Source organism: Amblyomma maculatum, chromosome 6 (assembly GCF_055883805.1).
Source record: "Amblyomma maculatum isolate TAMU_Amacu chromosome 6, ASM5588380v1, whole genome shotgun sequence".
In the NCBI taxonomy this organism is placed as follows: domain Eukaryota; kingdom Metazoa; phylum Arthropoda; class Arachnida; order Ixodida; family Ixodidae; genus Amblyomma; species Amblyomma maculatum.
The window spans coordinates 66,412,617-66,433,957 of record NC_139349.1 but is presented as its reverse complement, the minus strand read 5'-3'; the positions used below and the strand labels follow the sequence as shown (position 1 = coordinate 66,433,957).

General features: G+C 46.3%; 1 protein-coding gene across 1 annotated transcript in view; it reads left to right on the top strand.

Moving 5' to 3' along the window:
- Nucleotides 1-21,322, top strand: part of Mcm6 (minichromosome maintenance 6) — a 54,465-nt gene extending 33,143 nt beyond the window's left edge. Inside the window, exons 10-17 of the mRNA XM_084606844.1 lie at nucleotides 3,474-3,615; nucleotides 5,478-5,585; nucleotides 9,511-9,666; nucleotides 10,803-10,931; nucleotides 18,272-18,433; nucleotides 19,632-20,010; nucleotides 20,422-20,585; nucleotides 20,853-21,322. Of these exons, the coding sequence (XP_084462970.1) occupies nucleotides 3,474-3,615; nucleotides 5,478-5,585; nucleotides 9,511-9,666; nucleotides 10,803-10,931; nucleotides 18,272-18,433; nucleotides 19,632-20,010; nucleotides 20,422-20,585; nucleotides 20,853-20,969 (1,357 nt within the window). The 3' untranslated portion in view covers nucleotides 20,970-21,322. The remainder of the gene's footprint in view (nucleotides 1-3,473; nucleotides 3,616-5,477; nucleotides 5,586-9,510; nucleotides 9,667-10,802; nucleotides 10,932-18,271; nucleotides 18,434-19,631; nucleotides 20,011-20,421; nucleotides 20,586-20,852) is intronic.
- The last annotated feature ends 19 nt before the right edge of the window (nucleotides 21,323-21,341 follow it).

The window sequence follows — 21,341 nt, the reverse complement described above, 5'->3', positions numbered from 1 at the left end:
GCTTCGCTTATTCTTGGGGAAGAGAACTGCTTCTGTTCGAAATCGCAGTTTTCGCAGACAAGCAGAAGCTTTACAGCAAGGCCGTACTCCTTATCTGTTGCCTTGCTCAAACGCAGACTTCCTGCCTCGCAGGTTCCGCACTTCGCTTGCGCGAAAAAATTGTTCAAAACCTTCAAGTCCACAATCACGAACTGGGTACCGGCATTAGCTGTCTGGTAATCCGCACTGACGCGCCAAGAAGGTCAAACTTGCGCTGGGTTGCCGACTTTTCCGACAGAACGGACTTTGCTCGCGCCGATCGCTCAACACGCTGCGCCTGCTCGGTCGACGAATAGTACACAGCATCAACACGAAGTGTACCACGATCCGAGATACGATTCGTGCTGCAACTTGGTCCCGCGGTGTCGTCATCGGGCAGCGTGCTTGATGTACCCGGCGGATCCAACGAGTCCGGCACTGCAGGCCCCGGCGACGCATTGGTGGCCGCTGCCTGCTGTTTTTTGTTCCACGGACGTTTCTTCCGGCTTCCAAAAGCTCGTTGCGTGCTCGGTTTCAATCGACTGTCTCCCGGCATCTCGATCGCAAAGAGAAACTCCCGGCACAAGGCGGAAACACGGCGTATAGAGAAACACGAGCGCAAAAACAGACGCGCACGAAGCGACAGCCACAGCGGCGAACGCAAGAGAAAGAAAAAAAGAATGACGTAGACGGTCACACCAGCCAATGGAGGCCCAGAACGGCGCGCGCGGGAAGCGCGCCGCGTGCGAGCCAATCAGCGACCCGAAAACGGCCTTCGGGAAACCGGCCCGAACCGCCGCTCGGCTTGAGCGACGCCATTTTGAGATAGCTCAAATTGCGCACAAAGAAACCAGCTTCAAAACAAGCCCAAGATGGCGGCGATCGGCCGGCTGCAACGCCGGCGGCGCGCGCGGGAAGTTCGAACAAAGTCTCTCTTTTCGGGGCCATTTCGTCGCTGCCGTAGTGTTTTGAAAGCCGATTTTATCGCATTTCCCGACCGAATTCAGCGTTAATAATTTTACAGTAGATGCTCGAAAGGACAAACCTTCCGAAAATGAGTTTTTCCCAAAATCGACTTTTTGACCATTTTCGACCGTTTTAAGACCCGCGTCTCCCCTTAATTAATTATCAGGGCATTTATCAGGACCAGCTTCGGTTTCAATCTCTCCGAGCATGAGCGCGTGATGACGTCAAAGATTCGAGAACACAACACGAGCGCTCCCTACTGGCAAGACTGGTGATCACGTAAGCACAGAATCTAATGACGCATGCGGGAAGCATTTTTCATCTGCTTGTGATCGCATATGCAAGAGAATATTGTCGTCGAGCAGCGCTTCAACGTAGCATAATTTGTACTGCGACGTTGTTTGGCCTGAAGACGCGGACATCACTGACATTGCCAGGCACTTTGATTTCGGCCCACTCGCTAGCGACTCAAGTCCTTAAGCGACGAAGCAGGAATCAGCATCAGCCACGAAAGCTTCGTCGGTTGGTGTGCAGGAAATGTCTACTGGTACGACATGTTGAACAAAGGAACTGATTACCGTGAAGATGCTGCTCTCTCAGTGCGGTTTGCCAGCCCTGTGAACCAAGCTGGTGTTCGAAGAAAAAGAAGTTTTAAGAGAGCATTATGGCATGGGCGCGATAGCCTCCATAACCTGCTACCACGCCGCTCCGTGCTCACGTCATTCACACCTGCTCACGCGCTGATTGGCAGGCTGACAGTGGCAGGCTTGCGCGCCACTGTCGGAGCATGTGGTGTCATCTGGTGCTGTCAAGGCAATCTGGGCATTTAAAGCCGTGGCTGCCGCGATCAGGTAATCTATCATGGATTGCAGCTTATTTGCTTACATAACTCCTTATACAAATTACTATCAATAACAATTGAATTGGGAGGATTGTTTGGCAAATACAGAGGGGCTGGTAGGAGTGATTACAGCGATACAAGCGCGCTTTCTTTCCCACAGTCGCTTTGCTGCTGTTGTCCGGCGCGACACGCCTGGCGTCTGCTAGCTTCACTGCTGAAGGCGTCATGCAAATCATGAACATATTTTATTATGAGATGGGCTTCCCATAAAGCGGCGCAAAAGTCAAATGTTTATTACAGCTTTAGCCCGTTACAAAGCGGCGGTGACCGCAGCCGCTACAATGTAAAACCAGCTAGGCCTAGCAACGTCTATACTCCATTTCATACATCAGGTGCAACGCAGCGAAAGCTACACAGGTAGTCCGCAAGAAAAAAAAACAGAAGGCGTATCACTATGCGCTCATTCTGTAGGCGAGTGGTTCCTGCCGAAACGGGCTCTATTCCGAGCATACACGTTTGCAATAACATGCTGCGCATGCTTAGACATCTTCACAGAGCGGATCTTATAGAAAAAATGCGCACCAAAGAACCATTTCCTCAAAAAGAGATGCGCAGCGCGGAGGGCACAGCCAGTGCCATCTGGTGGCACAGCTGGCAAGGTTTCGGGGCAGCAAAACGCGGCACGAACAAAAACGACATAAAAAAAAACATACAAATTAACCGCATCCGACCTTTTCTCCCTAAAAAAAGTGCTTTTTATGAAGTTGATGGCAAATGTAAAATATATTAAGCTTGCAGACAAAGCAACTATTATTTTCTCTCGTCAAGAGCAGGCACTATTTTTTATCGCAGATGCGGAGAGCGCAAACAAGAGCTGTAGCTTTGGTAGTGTTGCACTTGATGTATGAAATGGAGTATAGGGCAGGCAGGGAGCAGCGCAGTTCGTCTTTCGGTCGCCAGCAGGACGCACTGGGAGGAGCTTTGCACCTGTACAGGCATGCTGCTGGGGCTCAGGTATAGCAGGCAGTCTCCATATATACACCAGGATCAATTTGTATGAGTCTGGCGTAAAATAAAAGGAGTAAATTCTGCTTCCCCCTTTTCGGAGTCCGATGGGTGCGTCCGCGCGCTTGCACAAATTATACCCAAGCTTTGTGCTTTAAAAACATGCAGACTGCAAAATCAATACCAGGTGAAGTAATTATAACATACACCAATGAAGACAGCGTAAAAAGCCATCGAGTCAAGCGAGCAGAAGCGCAGAACATTCCCAGGGCGCAGCCTAACTCAGCGCCGCCGCCGCCGCGTTCGGTACGGTGAGCTATCCTGTGTCGTCACTGCTCTTTGCTTTGCTGACTCCATGTCACAGCTGTTTCATAACATCAATGTATTACCTGTGTACACGTTTTTATCGCAGAGATGTCAGTGTTGATGAGTTTTGAAAAACGGAGTATTTGCCTGGCTTGTATTTAAAATCAAATTAAAATATCTTCGTGGCAACATGAGAGGTTGGGATTGCTTGGGAGGCATCTATGTATAACCAGAAAATCAATTATATTCCTTCCGACGTTTCAAAAATTGGTGTCTATAGTCCTTCAAGTGAGGGAGAGCAGTTAAAGTAAGCGTACTGTTGCCTCTTTTCTTCCAGGCAAGTGTCAGAGTTTGCTCCAAGAGCTGTGTACACAAGTGGCAAAGCTTCGACTGCTGCAGGTCTCACAGCAGCTGTGGTTCGCGATGAAGAGTCCCATGAATTTGTCATTGAAGCTGGAGCCCTTATGCTGGCTGACAACGTAAGTGCCCATATCTTGTTGCACCTTTCTGCTCTGTCCGCCCAGCATACGGGACAAATGCTCAAATTCTTGACAGCTTTGGTGAAATTAACAAAATTTGAATGCTTTTCTGATAACATTGCCAAGCCACTTCTGAATTTATGTAGCATAGGAAATACAGTACAACCTCATTAATTCGAAGTCATCGGGACCGCAAGAAATCTTCGAATTAAGCGGGTTTTCGAATTAACCGAACACACCAAGAAATAAGACTTAGGCAAAAAAATTCGTTGCAGGAACGTGTTACCTTTATTCGGCATATTTTGAATTACTACTGAAAGTAATCAGAGATGCTGGTTTGCCGCGTCCGGTAGTTTGCGGCTCCTAAGGTCATGCTCTCGAGTTGGTCAAATAGACGAAACATCTCTGAACTTCCACCGCGGCACTCAACAAAACTGCGCATAACGTTCAGCGATCCGATAACTTCACAAAGAGCAGGTGCTCGGGGAGGCTCGTCGGTGTCGTCGTCGCTATCGTCGCTGTCATCGCGCATGTTCGTACCAGCAGTGATCTCACTCTCCAAGTCAGAGTAGCCAGTCTGCTCTTCGCTCTCAGTGTTGATATACTCGGCGAAGCCGACTGCGTTGGACTCATCCTTGGTCTTCGAACAAGCGGCCAACTCGGTCTTCGAACAAGCGCTCTTGCCTGCTTCCTGGATCAAGCAGAACTTCTGCTGCAGCGTTAAAGTCTTGTACTTTGGCATTTCTGCACTGCTACGGTCACAAAGTTAGCACTTCTGCACAGTCCCGTCCAAAAAAACGGCACAGTAGCCGACCCCTAACCACAGCGCACAACACAAAGAAATGGCGCATGCGAGACCGGTGCGGCGGTGGTGGTGGCGTACTTGTAGCGTCGGAGGCACGGGGGAAGAGTGGGCGAAGCACACCAAGGGATGGAGTGGGGGCGAGGTCACGTGATAAAAACTGGTATGCCCGCCGTGTTGCAGTGAAGCACGTCTTCTCCTCTGCAGGCGCGTTTCGGCGGTGCGCGAGGCGCACTGTGGACCGATTTTTGTGCAGAGAGTGCTCCGGCTGGGGCGCTTCGCCTATAAATCATCACCATTACTATGTGGCTTTGCCTTGCGGCTCCATAGGGCCGTCGTTTCGCCGGGTTTGCGGCGAAACATGGATCAGGCATTGCCGCATAGCAGTCCAAATTTTCGAATTAACCGGGCTGGCGCAGGCCGCCTGTTCGAATTATCCGGCCAAATTTACATTTTAAAATACGGTACCGCAGAAAACCTTCGAATTATCTGGGATTTCGAATTAACCGAGTTCGAATTATCGAGGTTTTACTGTACATCAACTTCCCAGACAGAGTAATCATTTATTCTGTGTTTATTCTGTTAGTAATCATTTATTACTGTTAACCTTAGTAATAGTAAAATAATGGTGTGGTAAATGTTTTTCTGGCTTTGGGTTTTCTGGGTTTTTCATTTAACAGGAACCCTAAAGCTACTGCTTTAATAATTCGAGGACATCATTTTGCTTTGGGTCACTGATCTTCAGCATATGCTCCTTACGAAGCCTCCGTTCTCTGCCTACTGGAAATGAGTCCTGGAATCTTCCCTTTTACAAAAGACCGCCATTTTGAGACAGCCATTCATCTTGCGCCATTAATGGCATGCTTAAAAACACCTTTTCAATGTGTGTCCTTCGCTGCAGAGGCCCTTTGGTCACCCATGTGGGGGGTATTAATTTGCGATTCCTGCATCGATGCTCAAGCCCCTCGCATTTTTTTTTTTTTTTCATTTCTTTGCTAACATTACTTGCTAGACTTAGTGCATTATCCTCTGGCTCAAGGGTTGCCCGCTCTCTTTGTAGGGTGTCTGCTGTATTGATGAGTTTGACAAGATGGATCTTCGTGATCAGGTGGCCATCCACGAAGCAATGGAACAGCAGACCATCTCTATTACTAAAGCCGGTGTCAAGGTAATTTGCTCTCCTATTGCACTTCCAACGAGAGTCATTGTTTACAGTTCATTATGTGACTTAAGGAAGAGTTTGGTGTTGTTTGGCTCTTGGAAGGAACACTATGAGAACAAACTCATGTTTGCCTGCATTCTAATGACATGTACGCTACTTTCACTGCAAAGATAGAAAAGTCCAAGAAAAGAAATTCAGTCGTCGTTCACTTCAGAATGGCTATCTTAAGGCCCGTTCACACCTGTGAGTTGAGAAGGGCACGCGGCCGGCTGTCTCATGCAACCGGGGAGCCGCTCTACTCGGCCAACGCTCACACTTACAAGGGCGATCCTTGTTGATCTCATTCGAAACGAGACTTGTCGATATTGACTGGTCACCAGCAATGAGAAGCCGGATATAATACTATAACCTCTGTTCACTTCAGCTGCACTGCTAATTGGTTTACGGTTTGTGACCAGCATTTGCAAAGCCAGAAAATTTAGCATTGTGCAACTGGTCTGTGGCTTGCTTTTTGATCAGTGCGACCATTTGTGACAGTCGCTTTTTGACCACAACGGTCACATAAGCTCTCAGAGTCTCAAGTGAGAATGGGACTTGAGTCTTTCAGTATAGACCTCTCAAGTTTGTATCAAGAGGAGGGAAAATTTTTAAATGCAATTTTTGCAGCAATACATACATACGTGTCCTCTGCTGGCAGATAAACATCAGCATGCACAGAACGATTTTTACTGAGAGCAAAAATTAGTTTGTCCTCTGTGTCCCTTTGAACTTAAAGCGAGAAAGTGGGACAAGTGTTGGTCTTACACACTGCCAGATGACAAGGCATTGAGCGTCACTATTGAGTTTTCGCTTTGGTGGCAGCGTTAATAGCGAACTGGGGTTGTGACTTTGTAAAGAGACTTCATGTTCTGGGATTTCAAGCTGTCCAGTACAGCTTGTGATAATGTGAAGCTTAAACCTCTTCATTAAAGGAACTGTGTATTGACATTTTCTATAATTTTTTCCTTGCATCACTGGAAAGCTCATTTTCCAGCTGTGAAGCCGAGAAAAAATTTTAAATTTAATTTTTTTCACACAAACACTGAGCATGACAACTGCTGCGCAGCCTAGGTCACGTGTAGTGGCAGTATTGAGAATAAACATTAACCAAGATGCACAGTCCTTTGCTTAATCTACAGTTGAACCCGGATAATTCGAATTATATTGAACTCATGGAATATCCCCTTAAAAATTCCATGCAAAAGTATAGGAAAGCTGCGTCATATATCGAACTGCAATTTCACCGGTCCCGCATCACTCACTGGAAGGTGCACCTTCCCCAAGGCAATCGCATCACCCTCGGCCTTTTGCTGCGTGACGTTTTCAAGCAACACGTGGAATGAGAGAAAACCATTCAGCGACGCTGGTCTAGAGCAGCGCCGCGCTCTTTCTCCAAAGGCACGCGCATCTGCTGTGATCGTTTGCCGCGTACCAGCACGTGGCATTTGCAAGCCATGCACATGAAGGAACGAGAGAGAACCAGTTTGGCAACGGCCAGTACGAAGCAGACGCAGCCAATGCAGCCATGGCGTTTCGGAGAGGGGAAACGCGAAGCGCTATGGTGTGCCCATTCTTCTCCGGAGCTTTCTCTCTCTACCCTTCCTCTCTCCTTTCCGGTCTTCATTCGCAGCAGCACATACCACGCATGCACCGACAAGCCAGCTCAGCCCGTGGTAGACAGAACATTTGAAGCTTTCCCTAGTGTGTGTTATGAACCCTCTGTGCACAGTGGGTGACGTACGATGCGCGCCTTGTGTCGTTGTGCTGAATGTGCAGCGTAGCGTAAGCTGCAACAAAAAAACACATCACTGCACTAACATCTGCTCGTGCCTGACTTTCTGAGCTGCTCAGAGTATTCCAGCTTTGCTTCCCGACGTTCACAAAACATCTGGTGTAACTGGATTCTGTACTTGGAAGGTTTAGCTGCAGGTATACAATCGTGCCTGACTTTCCTGACCGATTTAAAATATAAGGTCTCTTTGATTTGGCTTGCACTGGCTGCACTAGTTCTGAAAAGTGCTCCAACGGTGGCAAGTGATCACGTGAGCGTGCAATGCCAGTTAGAACACTGGCTTGCGACGGCAGCTGCCAAAACGAGTACGCAATTAAGTGTAGGACTTTGCAACCTAGCAGACGCCAACGATTGCGCAGTGTGTGCCAATATATCGCTTGCCATAGCATGATCACTGGCCAATTTCGGAGCTGCTGTAGACCTACTGTAATCTCAAAGTAACGATGACTATGGCTTCAGTGCCATTGACCATGAGAAGTTCACCAACATACACGTGTGGCTGCACGATTGTACCATTCTGTGAAGATGCCATTCATGTGCCTAGGCATGTAAGCAGTTGCCACGAGTATAAGTTTACATCAGATTGCTTAACGAGACGCTTGACTGGCTCAGCGGTAATAAATGCAGGGTTCCGGTCTTCAGTCTAAATGCGCCGCTGCTGAAAAGAAGACGTGCCTCATTGCACGGTGTATACGTGGTGTATACGTAAATTGGCTCGCAAACATCATGTTCCGTGCTCCGTGGGCAACAAGTTTAATGTCATAGTGTTGCTGTGCACGCCCGCGACTCGGGTCTCGCATCACTCGGCTTCGGAAATGACTCAATCACAGCTACTTTCTGTTAGCAGCTCATCTTCTTAGGCCAATACCAGCGCCACACAACACGATATCAAAAAAGAAAAAAGGAAAAAAAAGTAAATCTCGCGCACGCAAGATTTTCACCAAGAACCAGGAAGGGCTTTCGCCTTCAAAAAACTACATAGAACAATGTTCGCGAAGGTGCCATATCGTGGACATCGCCACATATACGTGTGTCCTTAACTGTACATATAATACCACTCCTGACCACTGACAAAATGTTAATCACCAGCATGCAGCATAACTACGTTGTATACGCAGCCATTTGCGTTCATTAGAGACGAACAGTCCGGTTTCTGAAGGAGACGGATTTCACAAAGCTTTGCAGAGCGATAAGCAGCGTCGTCTGCTCTTGGCCGAGCGACACGTATGCCATGCTGCACTTTCTTCTGCCCCTCCTTCGGAGCGAGTGCAGGATGGAACGACATCAGCACGGGGGTCAAAAGCTATTAGCTACATGCGACTGCCTTCGCACTGCACCGGACAGGGAGAATCCGCCACATCCTCTCCAGCCGAGGAGTACAATTCACGGTGGACACTCACGATGGTCTCTCTCGACCACCGGCAGAGCACCTTCTTTTATGGTCCAGAAAGCTGTTGGCATTCAAACTGTCCACTCCGGATGCAGCAGTTGGTGGCGGGCCAAGAGACCCAATAACGAGTGCACCAGTGCACCGGTCTCCCGTTGCGGATCGAGGGAAAGAGGAGGGCATGCGTCTATGTCGCTGCCGAGGAGGTTGAGGCGCTATGTTGTCTGGCTGGTGTGTCCGGGCACACCTGATGCCAAGGCTTCTCCTCAATGCATTGATTGCATGCGGAGCAGCATCGGGGCTTGCAGAGGAGGGTCAGGTGCTCGCCCGCACCTGCTCGACTCCAGTCGTCGGCTGCTGCAGGAGCCCAATCCTAACAGTTCCTGCCTAAATCTCGAGTTCTGCCTTTGTTAACTGCCACCATGTATACCAAACTATGCCGATAATTTTTTACTTGTCTCTGGCAAGAGTCTGTCTGTTGCATATACTCATACGGCCACATGCAAAGGAAAGGGAGAAATCATCATTTAAAAGATTGCATATCAACACGTCATCTGAAATTGTGGTAAGCAGTCTGATATGTTTGCTGCCATTTGTATGAACTACAGCAGCTCTGCACCTTGCGGGAGCAGTGTGGTGATCCACTTATCACAGCAATGTCAGCAGAATGATTCATGAACTAATGTTTCTCATGCACTTTCACCGTGTTACAGGCAACCCTAAATGCTCGAACCTCAATCCTAGCTGCAGCCAATCCAATCGGAGGCCGCTACGACCGTACCAAGTCACTGCGACAGAACATTGCCCTCTCTCCACCCATCATGTCACGCTTTGACCTTTTCTTCATTCTGGTGGATGAATGCAATGAGGTTGGTTCTTTTTTTCTTCTATCTTTGTTCTGCCTCTGGTTTAGTGTTTTTGCGATCGAGCATCAATTCTGGAAATTGTGCATTGATATGCATGCTTGTCAATGACAGTGGTATGCTACACTTACATATGCATAAAAGCGCAGTCGGAAGGCATTTTTATAAAGTCTCATTCAAGGATGCCTTAGTTTAATATATCTGAAAGAGGTCTGTAGTGTTTGGTTAACATATATATCCAGAGCTGAAAGCTTGCATGTTGGTACAGTGTGTATGTATTGCCATCTGCATTCTTCGTGGTGATTGCATGCACCATTTTCTATTGGTTTCATTTACAGAACCCCTAAACTTTCACGTTATGCAGTAAAATGTCATTAATTTAGACTCGATAACGGTGAGTTGGGGGGGTGGTTACAGTTCAGTACCCCTAACCTAATGGCCTTTTGCAGGTACCACTGCTTTATGTTATTCAAGCTCAGGGAGGTCTGTTTGGATGATAGCTGGCTTCGTGGGTCATTCCTCGACGTGGCGCCCCTTCCGAATTAACCAGCGTCCAAATTAATGAGCTTCCGACGCCATAGACTTACATGGACGCAGCCAGGACTGTGTGTTTGGATCGATTTACCCGAATCGTGTTAAGGGGGTTGAGTCAATTTGTTAGTTATATAGGGTTTTACGGTGCATAAGCAATTATGGCTATCATGCGCCAAACACATGTTGGATCAATGAGATTTCACTGTAATGTGATACGTAGTTTCCAACTATACAACCGTACACTAATAAGTACATATGAGATATGAGATAACAGAGGCATAAATTGAACGATTAGCCATTCATCATCATCATCAGCCTGACTATACCCACTGCAGGGCAAAGGCCTCTCCCATATTTCTTCAATTAACCCGGTTCTTTAGTTATTGAGCGAGTAGCAAGGTGTACTATATGATTTATGCTGTCCCATTGATTTTGAATTAACAGGTTTTTACTGTGCATGAATTATTTGCAGCCAGGCATTTGTGCATGCTTAACGAATTGAATTAAACTTTTATGTTTGACGAGCACATTTGTCTTGTGTCAAAGCTACTGGAGCATGTGATGCATAATATTTCTCACCTTTTATGCTTTTTATTGTATCATTGCAGGTCACTGACTATGCAATAGCACGACGCATCATTGACTTGCATTGCCACCATGAGGATAGCCTGGAGAAAAAGTACAGCCATGAGGACATCCAGCGTTACATTCAGTTTGCACGCATGTTTAAGCCCAAGGTGAGAACTTGCCGATGCTCTTCTTTTTCTTTGGCAAGTAGCAGTTTTTCGCAATATGTAGTGTATACACATCTCGTTTTGCATTGAAAGCCACCACAGCTGCCACTGTAGACAGTATTTGGGGAAAATCCTGATTGGTCGATAGGGTCGTGATGTCACAAGCACGACCTTGTGTGGCAATTTCAAACAAAACACTTTGAAGTAAAGCTAACAAATTGGAAGAGGGCTCAAATGAAGCCGAAATTGAAGATGTGTCTCTAATGGGGTGTTTCAGACTAAAAATAACTCAACTAAATAAATTTGTTGCTGTTGGGGCTTGAACCCAGGCCTTCTGCATGCTACGCAGAGATAATGTCATGGCGTGTTTGTCTTTTGACTATACTTTTGATAGATCCTACGGTGGCAGGGAGCGAACTTGGCAGAGTGGCCGTGATGGCTTGATTGCACAAGCTTGGTTTGATTTATCACGCCGCGCTTGGGGCGGGGCGTAGTCCACTATAGTTGCCACGAGATCATTGGAAAGAGTGATAGCTAAAAATAGCATTTGAAGCTAACAATACTAAAAGTCAATGCCATGATCGCAGCTGACCGCGTGCTTTCATTGATTCATAGATGTAAGAATGGACGACTCTTGCAAAATAAAAAAAAAATAAAAAACATGCCGGCGCAGCTGCCATAACTTACGCTGCGTCGCACGTTCAGCCACGGCCGGTCTCGAGGGAGAGGGCGCGCGCTCTTTCTTACGGCCTTCTCAATCGCTGCGGGAACAATGGGAACTTTTCTCCTTGAGCTACGCTCTCCGCCACCGCAAGGGGCGCGATCTGCTCACTGTTCGCTCCGCGTCTGCTTCAGCGGCGGCGGGTGGTTTTTGCCTGGTTTCGTGTTGTCGCTCGCGAGTTTCGTGGTCAGTGCAGCCCCGAAATTAAAGAGCATAGAAGGTAGATGCTGCAGCGGCATGTCGTCAACGTACCACACGTGAACGGATATAAAAAACAGTGTCGTTCAGCAAACGTTCGACAAGCATGGCATACATTGCAGCATGGTAGCTACTTTTGTTCATTTTAATCCGAATTTTTCCCAAGCCTGTACACGAATGGAAACAAAAAGAAAACTGAATGAGCAGTGATCACATCGAAGCTTCTTCAAGGCTAACATGACAGCAACTCGTCTGCAACAGCAAAACCGTCTTTCAGCGCTAGATGCGAAACCATTCAGGTATCACCGAAGATGAAAATAGTTTCATAAAAATGTAATGTAAATTGCAAAATGCTTGCATGATATAAAGTATTAGTATAACAGTCAAAGAACGTTGTAGGGTTGAGTTTTAAGTGTTATTACAATTCATATACTTTGCAATGTGTGGTATTATAAACATTATTTTAATTTTGCAAATAAACATTGTTTTAATGAACTTTTTACATGATATTATGCTTAATATGAAAACAAAAAAATGGTTGATATTCATGACACCACTTGTGCTCGAAGTGGTAAAAAAAAGGCCAATAAATGATGAAGGTGATACTCGATGCAGTGACTTACATATGAGTTCCCCTGTAATACCGAAAGTATGCAAGAAACTTCTAAAGCCTTAAAGAAGGACACTCTCACTGAAGACTCATGTCAAGCCTTATATAGCGACAAATTGAGGCTCTCTTCGGGAAAGTAAGGTTAATGTGCGGAAGTAAATGACATATGCCAGATGCGAGGGCCGTAACAGCTAGCGGCACATGACTATACATGACTACATTGTCAAGACGGACGTTTCATCTGAGAGCAAAATCAAGGCACGGAAGGAAGTGATGGCATCTCCTACCATCCCATTTTCCACTGTCACATATTCCGGTTCACCTTACGTCGCTGGATATATCGTTTAGTTAATCAACTTCGGGTCTGACGCTTGCGCTATTCTTCTTGAAACTAGCGAAAGGAGCAGCCCCATGTAGTACGCTCTTCTACGAGGACAATGTTCTAGTGGACTGCATTATCCGAAACCAGAGCTTGTTGCCCTATTGGACAAACCTTTTTTTTTTTAGAAAAAGCTGCCGTGCACATACTACACACAAATGTTCTCGAAGTACTCAAGGTCCTGATTCAGTCAGCATTTCAGAACTCAACACTGAGTTGCCAGAAAGGAATTGACAACAGCTATGTTATTAGGTCCGTTTCTTTGATATTTGAAAAATTTCTCAGAATTCTCCTCAATTAATTGTACCAGGAAAGTGACAGATAAGACCGAAAGGCCAACTCCTTATGTGCACAAGCCGTGCAGGAAGATTTTGAGCCTGAATTTTCTAGACGCAGGTCGCATTTTGATGAATTGATGAACATATAGTGCAATGTAAAACTTTGAAAGAAAATTTTTTTATTGTTTGCTGCTCTTTTCGATTCTGCTTAACTGTTTATGCCCATTTCATTGATTAAAAGTAGTCGCGAGACTACATATACATCTTCGGTCTTTCAACCGACTGATACGTTTTGAACGAAGCTAGAACAGCCCAGTCCACTAGACAAGTGAAATTTTTACTACATGGGTAAATTTTTGTTATTTACTCTGAATCTGAGACGCGCCATGAATTTTTGCCGGTGCCTTCTGATCTAAACGAAAACGGTAGCGGCTGACAGAATCTCCACCCAACAGTTCACCATGCACTCACGTCAGGTCGCGCTACACCTGCTTAAAACATTCAAAGGCAGATTGCATAGCCTGGTAAATTTATTTTTGTACAAAACTTAGAGGCAAAAAATGTTGAAGTGTACCCGAAGCTTCATTCGACCGTGCACGGCCGCACTGACGAAGGAGCGCGCGTGAGCGGATTGTTGACTGTATTTTATTCCTCGTACACGATAAATGTTCGATGTTGATGACGGACTTTGTATAAACCATAAGGGGCGAAATGTCAGGACCTGCCAGTTGCAATTGACGCGGGCGAAGCTAAAAGCGAGCGCGCGTTTCCCTTGCGCGTGAACGGCTGTAGCGGAGGAGCAGCAGTGGGGCGGTGGCGACCCCACCGAGGCGCGGCGGGCGGTTGAAACAGACCCCATTGGAGAGGCCGTAAGAGAAGAGAAGCGCTCTCTCCCTCGAGACCGGCCGTGGTTCAGCATGACTCAAAAGAAGAAAAAAATTGCAGCTTCTTAATGTCTAGATCTGCCATAGCATACGATGGCAAGGATGAACGACTCCCACAATAAAAAAAAAAGAAAAAGAAAAGAAAAGACTTGCCGCTTCTTAGCGTCCGCAGTCGCCGTAGCTTACACGCGTTCAGCACAACGACACGAGACTCACATCGCACGTCGGCCGCCGCGCGCAGAGCGTTCACAACACACACTGAAGAAAGTGTCTGCCACGGGCTGAGCACCTGAGTTGGCTTGTCCGCGCATACATAGTATGTGCTGCTGCGAACGCAGACCGGGAAAAAGAGGAAGGGGAGAGCTAAAGCTCGGCAGAAGAGTGGGCACACCCTTGCGCTTCACTCTATCGCGTTTTTCCCCTTTCCCTAACACCACGGCAGCATTGGTTCTCTCTCGTTTTTCACGCACTTGGCTTGCAAACGTCACATGTTGGAGTGTGGCAGCGATCACCGCAGATGCGCATGCTTTTGGGGAAAGGGCGCGGCACTGCCGCCTAACTGTGCTCTCTCATTCCTTCCGTGCACACTTTCAATGTTTCAATATTCGCACGCCTCTAATTTTGAGGCATCGTTCAAGATCTCCAGCGAGGCCTCTTTAGCTTGCTTGTCCATCTGCACCTGTCTTGTTGAGAGCAATAATTGAGGCAAGTTCTTGAATTGTAGCCTGGATGAACGGCTGATTTGTGGGAGTCAGTTTTCTGCGAGTCACTTTCTCCAGAATTATATAGGTGCCAACTGTGTTCATTTTATCTGAATGGCTAGTGCCAGTGCTTTATTGTATTTTATTTGTTCACTATTGTTGTGCCAGTGCAGCGCAAATTCTTGCAATGTGAGTGCAGTCTTAGCACTAACACTCTCAATGCAGCGGCCAGATCAAGCGCAAGAGTGCAGAAACATTTGTCTGCTGCAGCTATGTGCGTTTGTGTTTGTCAGGTGGGTTGACATACTATACTGTGTTTACTTGCATAATGCTCGTACATTTTTTCACGGAAAATTGATGTGAAGCTGGCAGTGCGCTAATTGTGCCAGGATAAATTTTCAAACAAAATGTTTTGGAGCGCTAAAAGCAAATTTAAATATGGGTGAATCGGAATTCTCAGGCCAATTATTGTAAATATAACCAAAGTATTACTTTAAAGCATAACTTACCTTTGTTATAGAAATACAGGGTCGCCAAAAGCACGAATTGCTAAAGCACTTTATTTGCCATACGCAGGTCATCACCACTCCCCGTATTTCGTGGCATAATGTTCAAAGCAGGCCATACAGTTCTACTCTTGATCAGTCTTGATCCGAGTCCGTGTCAACACTGCAATCGCTGTTTCCAGTATCGTACTACGCAGAACTCATTGATGCTGAAGTGCTTGCTGACAGCGCGGTTGCCATGCTCTATCGCATACTCTGTAGTTTTCAGCTTAAAAGCAGCTGTATAGCTTGCGTACTGCCCCATCGCGATGCAGCATCAAGAACTTGGTAGACGTTGGAACAAAACAAGTAACGCGGACGGAACGAAGGAACAATGACGAGACCACGAGACACTGAGACACCTCTCAAAATGGTGGAAATGGAACGTAAACGATTCAACGAGCATAACCTGTGATAATGGTATACTCGAGCACGCTATTGCCGCACACAACTAGGCCGGCTAGTTTCAGTAGCTCTCCAAAGATGGCGCTTGCTACTACTAGCAGACGACTCTCGTGGTGGTAATTTTGGTGGTGTGATGATTATGCAAAGAAAAAAAAATTCCACTTTTTGACAGCCAGTGTGGGGGGTGCGAGGATTACGCGGGTATGAGCATTATGCGAGTAAATACGGTATTCAGGATTGTGCTATGAACATTGTGAATTCATAAGAAGTGGTGCATCCCTTGGAAGCTACTATATGAAACTGGCCAGAGATGATGAATCTGACTCTACCCTTTCTGTTGCGTTGAGCAAAGTTGTGCAGGCCGACTGTCATCGAGTGAGTAGGTGCTTTGAAAAGGTAACAGTAAAATACTTGGGATTTAGAATTCTACTAGGTTACTCATACCACCGTGCAAAGCCTTAGATGGTTTTGTGTGTGTTTTGCTAGCTATCGTCATTCTACCCACAGAGTGTGCCTAGTTGTCTGCACCCAGTTGCAGCAGAAATTATTTGCTTCAACTTATTTGAGCTGCACGACTCGCGCACACTCTAAGTGGACAGCAGCAGAATGGTCGTCAAAGACTGCAGGCGTAGACAGGCTAGCTGGCAATCGTGTGGGCTGAGTGGCTATCTCAAAACCTGTCACTATTATATAAGTGGCGCTTTCACCTTCTGTCAATTGCACAACTACACTTTGTCATGCTGCATGTGACCACCATGAGAAAATGCGCAAACATGGCAAATGTCATTTGCTTAAAACAAGGTGGCGGGGCTGCCAGCTACAAACTGCAGCAAGCAGCTCCAGCTACTTGCATGAGAGGAGAACTCGCGGGGCGGCTAGTGCAGAAATGAAGGAGAACTCGTGCAGAATGACATCAAAGGTTTGTTCGATTCAGAACTGGTTCTCGGCACCAGTTTTGAAAAAGTTGCGCCGGTGCTAGTCAGGTGCCGGCGAGGTGCAGATCCAGTTTTGTGGTTCAGGTGCAGCTAGGTGCAGTGCGTCAGCAGCGCCACGCATCACTGGCGCAACATTTTTCAATCAAGCCTTGTCGTCTGCTCGCCATTTCTCGTGTGCTGCGAGGTGTAATTTCTCGCGGTGCATCTATTTTCGTGCCTCGCGAGGTCATGGATGACAACTGCGACAACATTGTTGAAGTCATTTTTAAGGAATTTCTGGAGTCCTCCGACAGTGAGGACGAGGAACCCAATGCCGTGCTTTCTTTCGCGGCAACACATTTACTACATCGTGGTTCGGACAGACCGCAATTAACCGAGTTCCTGTACAACTGAAGCGCTGTTGCTAGATATTTCAGCTTTGAACTCTGGAGGCTATTCAGGTTCTCACAAGAGACCTTAGAGGAAATCGCCATTTTCACGGAGAATGACGCCAGATCTGTCGACGACGGGAAAAAATCTCATCAGCAGCGCATCTCATCAGCAGTGCGCGTCGTCTGCCAGCACCATCAACACATGCACAACTTTTCTGCACCTCCTCCTCAGAGGGTGACGCGATTCTTTGCAACAGATCGGCACCACGACTGCACCAAAATCAATTGCGGACGGTGGTGCAGGGAACGTTGTGAATCGAGCTCTTTGCTGCAGCGCACCGTGAACTGGTTCCGGCGGTGCAGAGAGCCACAGCTGAATCGAACGCAGCTCAAATCGAAGTGCAGGTGGTGCTAGCTATGCTGATAAATCAAGTGCTAGCTAAAGTGCTGCACTGCCTGAACTCGTGCAAAAAAGCAAAAAGTGCAATTAAATTCAAGGGCCTATGTCATGAACTGCTTAGCAGCTGTGGCTTGCCATGTGTATTACAGTTAAACGTGGTTGTAATGAAATTGTAAAATGTCCCTTTTTTTTTTCTTTTTTTTTTTTTAACATCCAGGTTTTCGTTGCATGCAGTTTTCGCATTGATACTTGAAAGGGCAATGCAGAATGGGAACCAGATAACAAATTTAAAGTGTCAACTGTAAACCCTAACTACTCGGAAACATTTCGCGATCATGCTGAAGGCGCAGAGACTGCTGCATTTGCCATGTAAATGTGTTGTCAGTGCTTGAACACAGCATGTTGTATCAACTACACCTGCTCGTTGCAATCGTAGGTGTTCTTGTCGCGTCACATCGTGTTCTGTCACCATGAGCCTTGTGGTGTTCCGCCAAATTTCTAGTAAATTAGCACTAGTTAAGAGATAGTCGGCACCGTGGGTTCGTTATATCGAGGTCAGTCGCCGCAGCATGTTCGTTGCATGGAGTTTTAAAATACACCCCCTTCATTGAGGGTGGTGTTGGGGAATTGCAAAACCTCGTAATATTGAGAAATTCTTTACGTGGAGGTTCGTTGCAAAACGGTTTAACTGTATCTTTTCTAAGCATTGTTTTCGATAAACTCTTCCTCTGTAATGGGAGTTAATTACGAACGTAGACCACTGTTAAAGAAATAGATTTGCCCTCGTAGTTCTGTCGACTTTTTTGACGCTGCTCTTTGATGTTTATGCATCACAAAGCTTCGCTGCATCAATGTGGTGATTTTGGATTGGCAATTAATATCTTGGCGTAATAACCACTACTGTAACTGTTTTCAGGTCAGCACGGAGGCACGCGACTACCTTGTGGACCAGTATCGGCAACTACGCCAGCGTGACGCAGGCGGTCTCTCCAAGTCATCGTGGAGAATTACTGTGCGCCAACTTGAGAGCATGATACGTATTGCTGAAGGCATTGCAAGGATGCACTGTTCAGATCAGGTCAGTGGGTCTGAGACTAGTCTCTGGTTTAACTGTGTTTTCTAACGCTTGTCGCTTTTGCTATGTTGGCACTGCTACAACAAAATGCTGCTAGTTTATCCTTATTTTAGTTTGTTAACTGGCCACAGAAAGGATTAAAGGCAGATCGAAATAACTCAGTCTGTCTGCTTAAGAGCTAGGCAGTTTGAGTGTGTGTGTGTGCATACGTGTGTGATGCACGCATGCATTATTGATGTCAGCACACTGTGAACACAGTTGCCGACCAATGTTTCAGACTCTCTGGGTGTCAAAACATCTGAAAGCGCCTAGAAAGTTCAGGCAGTTGAATTAAATTTTGCGATACAAATCATTTCACATCAAATTCTAACTACTACTGTGGTGGAGGAATGGGTCAGTAGTTCTGTGAACATTTTGAAGCTTCGCATGATTTCAATCTTGCCACACGTCCGGTCTCCATAGATAATGAGCAGCGACTGCTTTCATGAGCTCAGTGCATAGTGTGTTATTGCGTGCACTGTGCGGTGGCTTGCGCTGTGCGGGTGGGAGACGTTTTGCTTTTCATCAGAAGGCTTGTTTTGATATCATTGTTCTACAACCGTCATGGTTATGGTGGGTTTTGTCACGGTAAAAACTCTCATTGAAACCTGCCACCATTTTCTTCTGCTGTCTGTCTTTGCGAAGTCATACTTCTCCCGTGCAATTCACAATTTTTTTTCGTGTGTTCAAAGGACTTGACACAGATTGCCCGCAAACATCTACTGCTATTCAAGTTTCAGCCACAGACTTCTCAGAATGGTACAAGATACAATCGAGTTTGCAGTGTGCAAAGCTATTATGAATATGAGCTTCATCATTTAAGAGGCTCCCTTCTAACTGAATCCGTTTGAAGTCTGGATTAGCAAGGCAGCGGTGCTGTTACGAGTGTGTCCAAAATTTCAAGTATTCTTATGCAGTGGCAATATGGAGCGTACGTGGTGCCATGAGAAAGTGTGCCTAATGAAGCATGTCCAGAATGTCATGCATGTCAACAGCTTACAGAAAACAGCACAAGTTTGTGCATTGCTGTCACAATGTGCTACTGGTGTCATACTTTGTATTGAAGAGGCCACCCTAGATGTTCTCCAGTGTTAAGTAGTATGGCGTCTCTACATCAGGTGTTTTTGCTGCTTTCGTCTCACCGTTGCTATGTCAACCACAGGTTCTTCCCAAGCATGTGAAGGAGGCGTATCGTCTTCTCAACAAGTCGATCATTCGTGTCGAGCAGCCAGACATCCACCTTTATGAGGAAGAAGAAGAGGAGGAAGAGAGCGAAGCGGATGGCGGCGAAGACAACGCTGAAGCCATGGAAGTTGACGAGCCACCCGTCAATGGTGTCAATGGAGATGTGCACGGCGATGCAGACGATGTGAGTGATGCAGATGTTATCCGGCCCAAGCACAAAAAGAAGGAGGCAGCTGCAAAGAAGCCACACTTGACGGCCGCTCAGCAGAAGGCGCTGACACTGTCCTACGAGGACTACAAGAAGACTGCAAACCTCCTTGTATTGCACCTTCTACGTGAAGAAAGTCGTATGGAAGGTAAGTGACAAGGGGAGATATGGAAGCCATGGTATTGGATAGTCAGTGCGGGCTTCACAAAAGGCATCCCAACCACCTGTGACCTTTGCCTACTGCTCTCTTTCATCGCAGGGCAACTTTGTGAGGTTGGAGGGATTTTAATGGAAAAAAAAGAATATTAAAAAAAAGGGTAGGGCATCCACAAATACTGCCACTCTTTCTTCTGGGCATGTTTCGCCAAGAAATTTCCTTACGGGGAGTATGTATGGGAGTATGTGCAGCTGTTAGCATAAGTGCGCATAATGACTGCTTGCTAACAAGGCATGACATAAATAACTAGTAGCAGGTATGCAGTTGCCAATGTCTGAAATAGTGCTGTGGCATAGCACCTCCTCTCACCATTCACGATCTCTTTTCTCTGGCACTCAACAGCAACTGAGCAGACGGGGGCGGCTACTGAGGATGAAAGCGGTGTGCGGCGCATGGATTTGATCAACTGGTATCTGAAGGAGGTGGAGAGTGAAATAGAAACCGAGGAGGAGCTCATCCAGCGCAAGACCATTGTTGAGAAGGTCATCGACAGACTCGTCAACCGCGTAAGTTCTGCTGTTTCAGGCACATGACTCCATTATTCACATTTTTTTTTTCTTTTTAAAATTTGAGATTTAAGATTTTGCTATGTTTGGCTGTAACGAAGCTTGTGGACGAACTCTTGTGTTTTAAAATTTCGCGCGACGAAAATTCTTACAATGTTACATTTATTTTTTGTAAGCTCCGCACGCTTGACATAATGTTAAAGCGAAATTTAAGGCATATGCTTTTCTGCTCTAATATCAGCTCTGTATTCAACTTTTTCCTGGCAGGACCACATTTTGATTGCGCTTTCCAAGAGCGGCCTCAAAGGTGCCGATGCAGATGCCGAGGAAGACGACAATCCCATCCTGGTCGTGCACCCAAACTTTGTTCCAGAACTGTCATGAAAAATGCCGTCAAGACCAAGCCACATTTTTTTTTTTATCTTGACACAAACACTTCATGTACACATTAGTTCATTGTGCACACAATTGTACAAAATGTATATAACACGCTTTACTATTGCAGTCGTAATGCTGTGCATTCACCATGTTTTTACCAGCATTTGCCGATTTTTGGGCATTCATCACAACTGCTGTCTTCAGCTGTGAGGTTGAGCATTTGCTTTCACTGAGCTGCATTCTTCTTTTACACTTTTTGAATTTACAATATACAGTTTCTATTTTTGTCTACATATAACTTTTATACAAACTGTAAAAAATGTTACTTGTGTTTTGAATAAAATAGCTTGTAACTTTGCTTTTCGGCAGTCTTCGTTT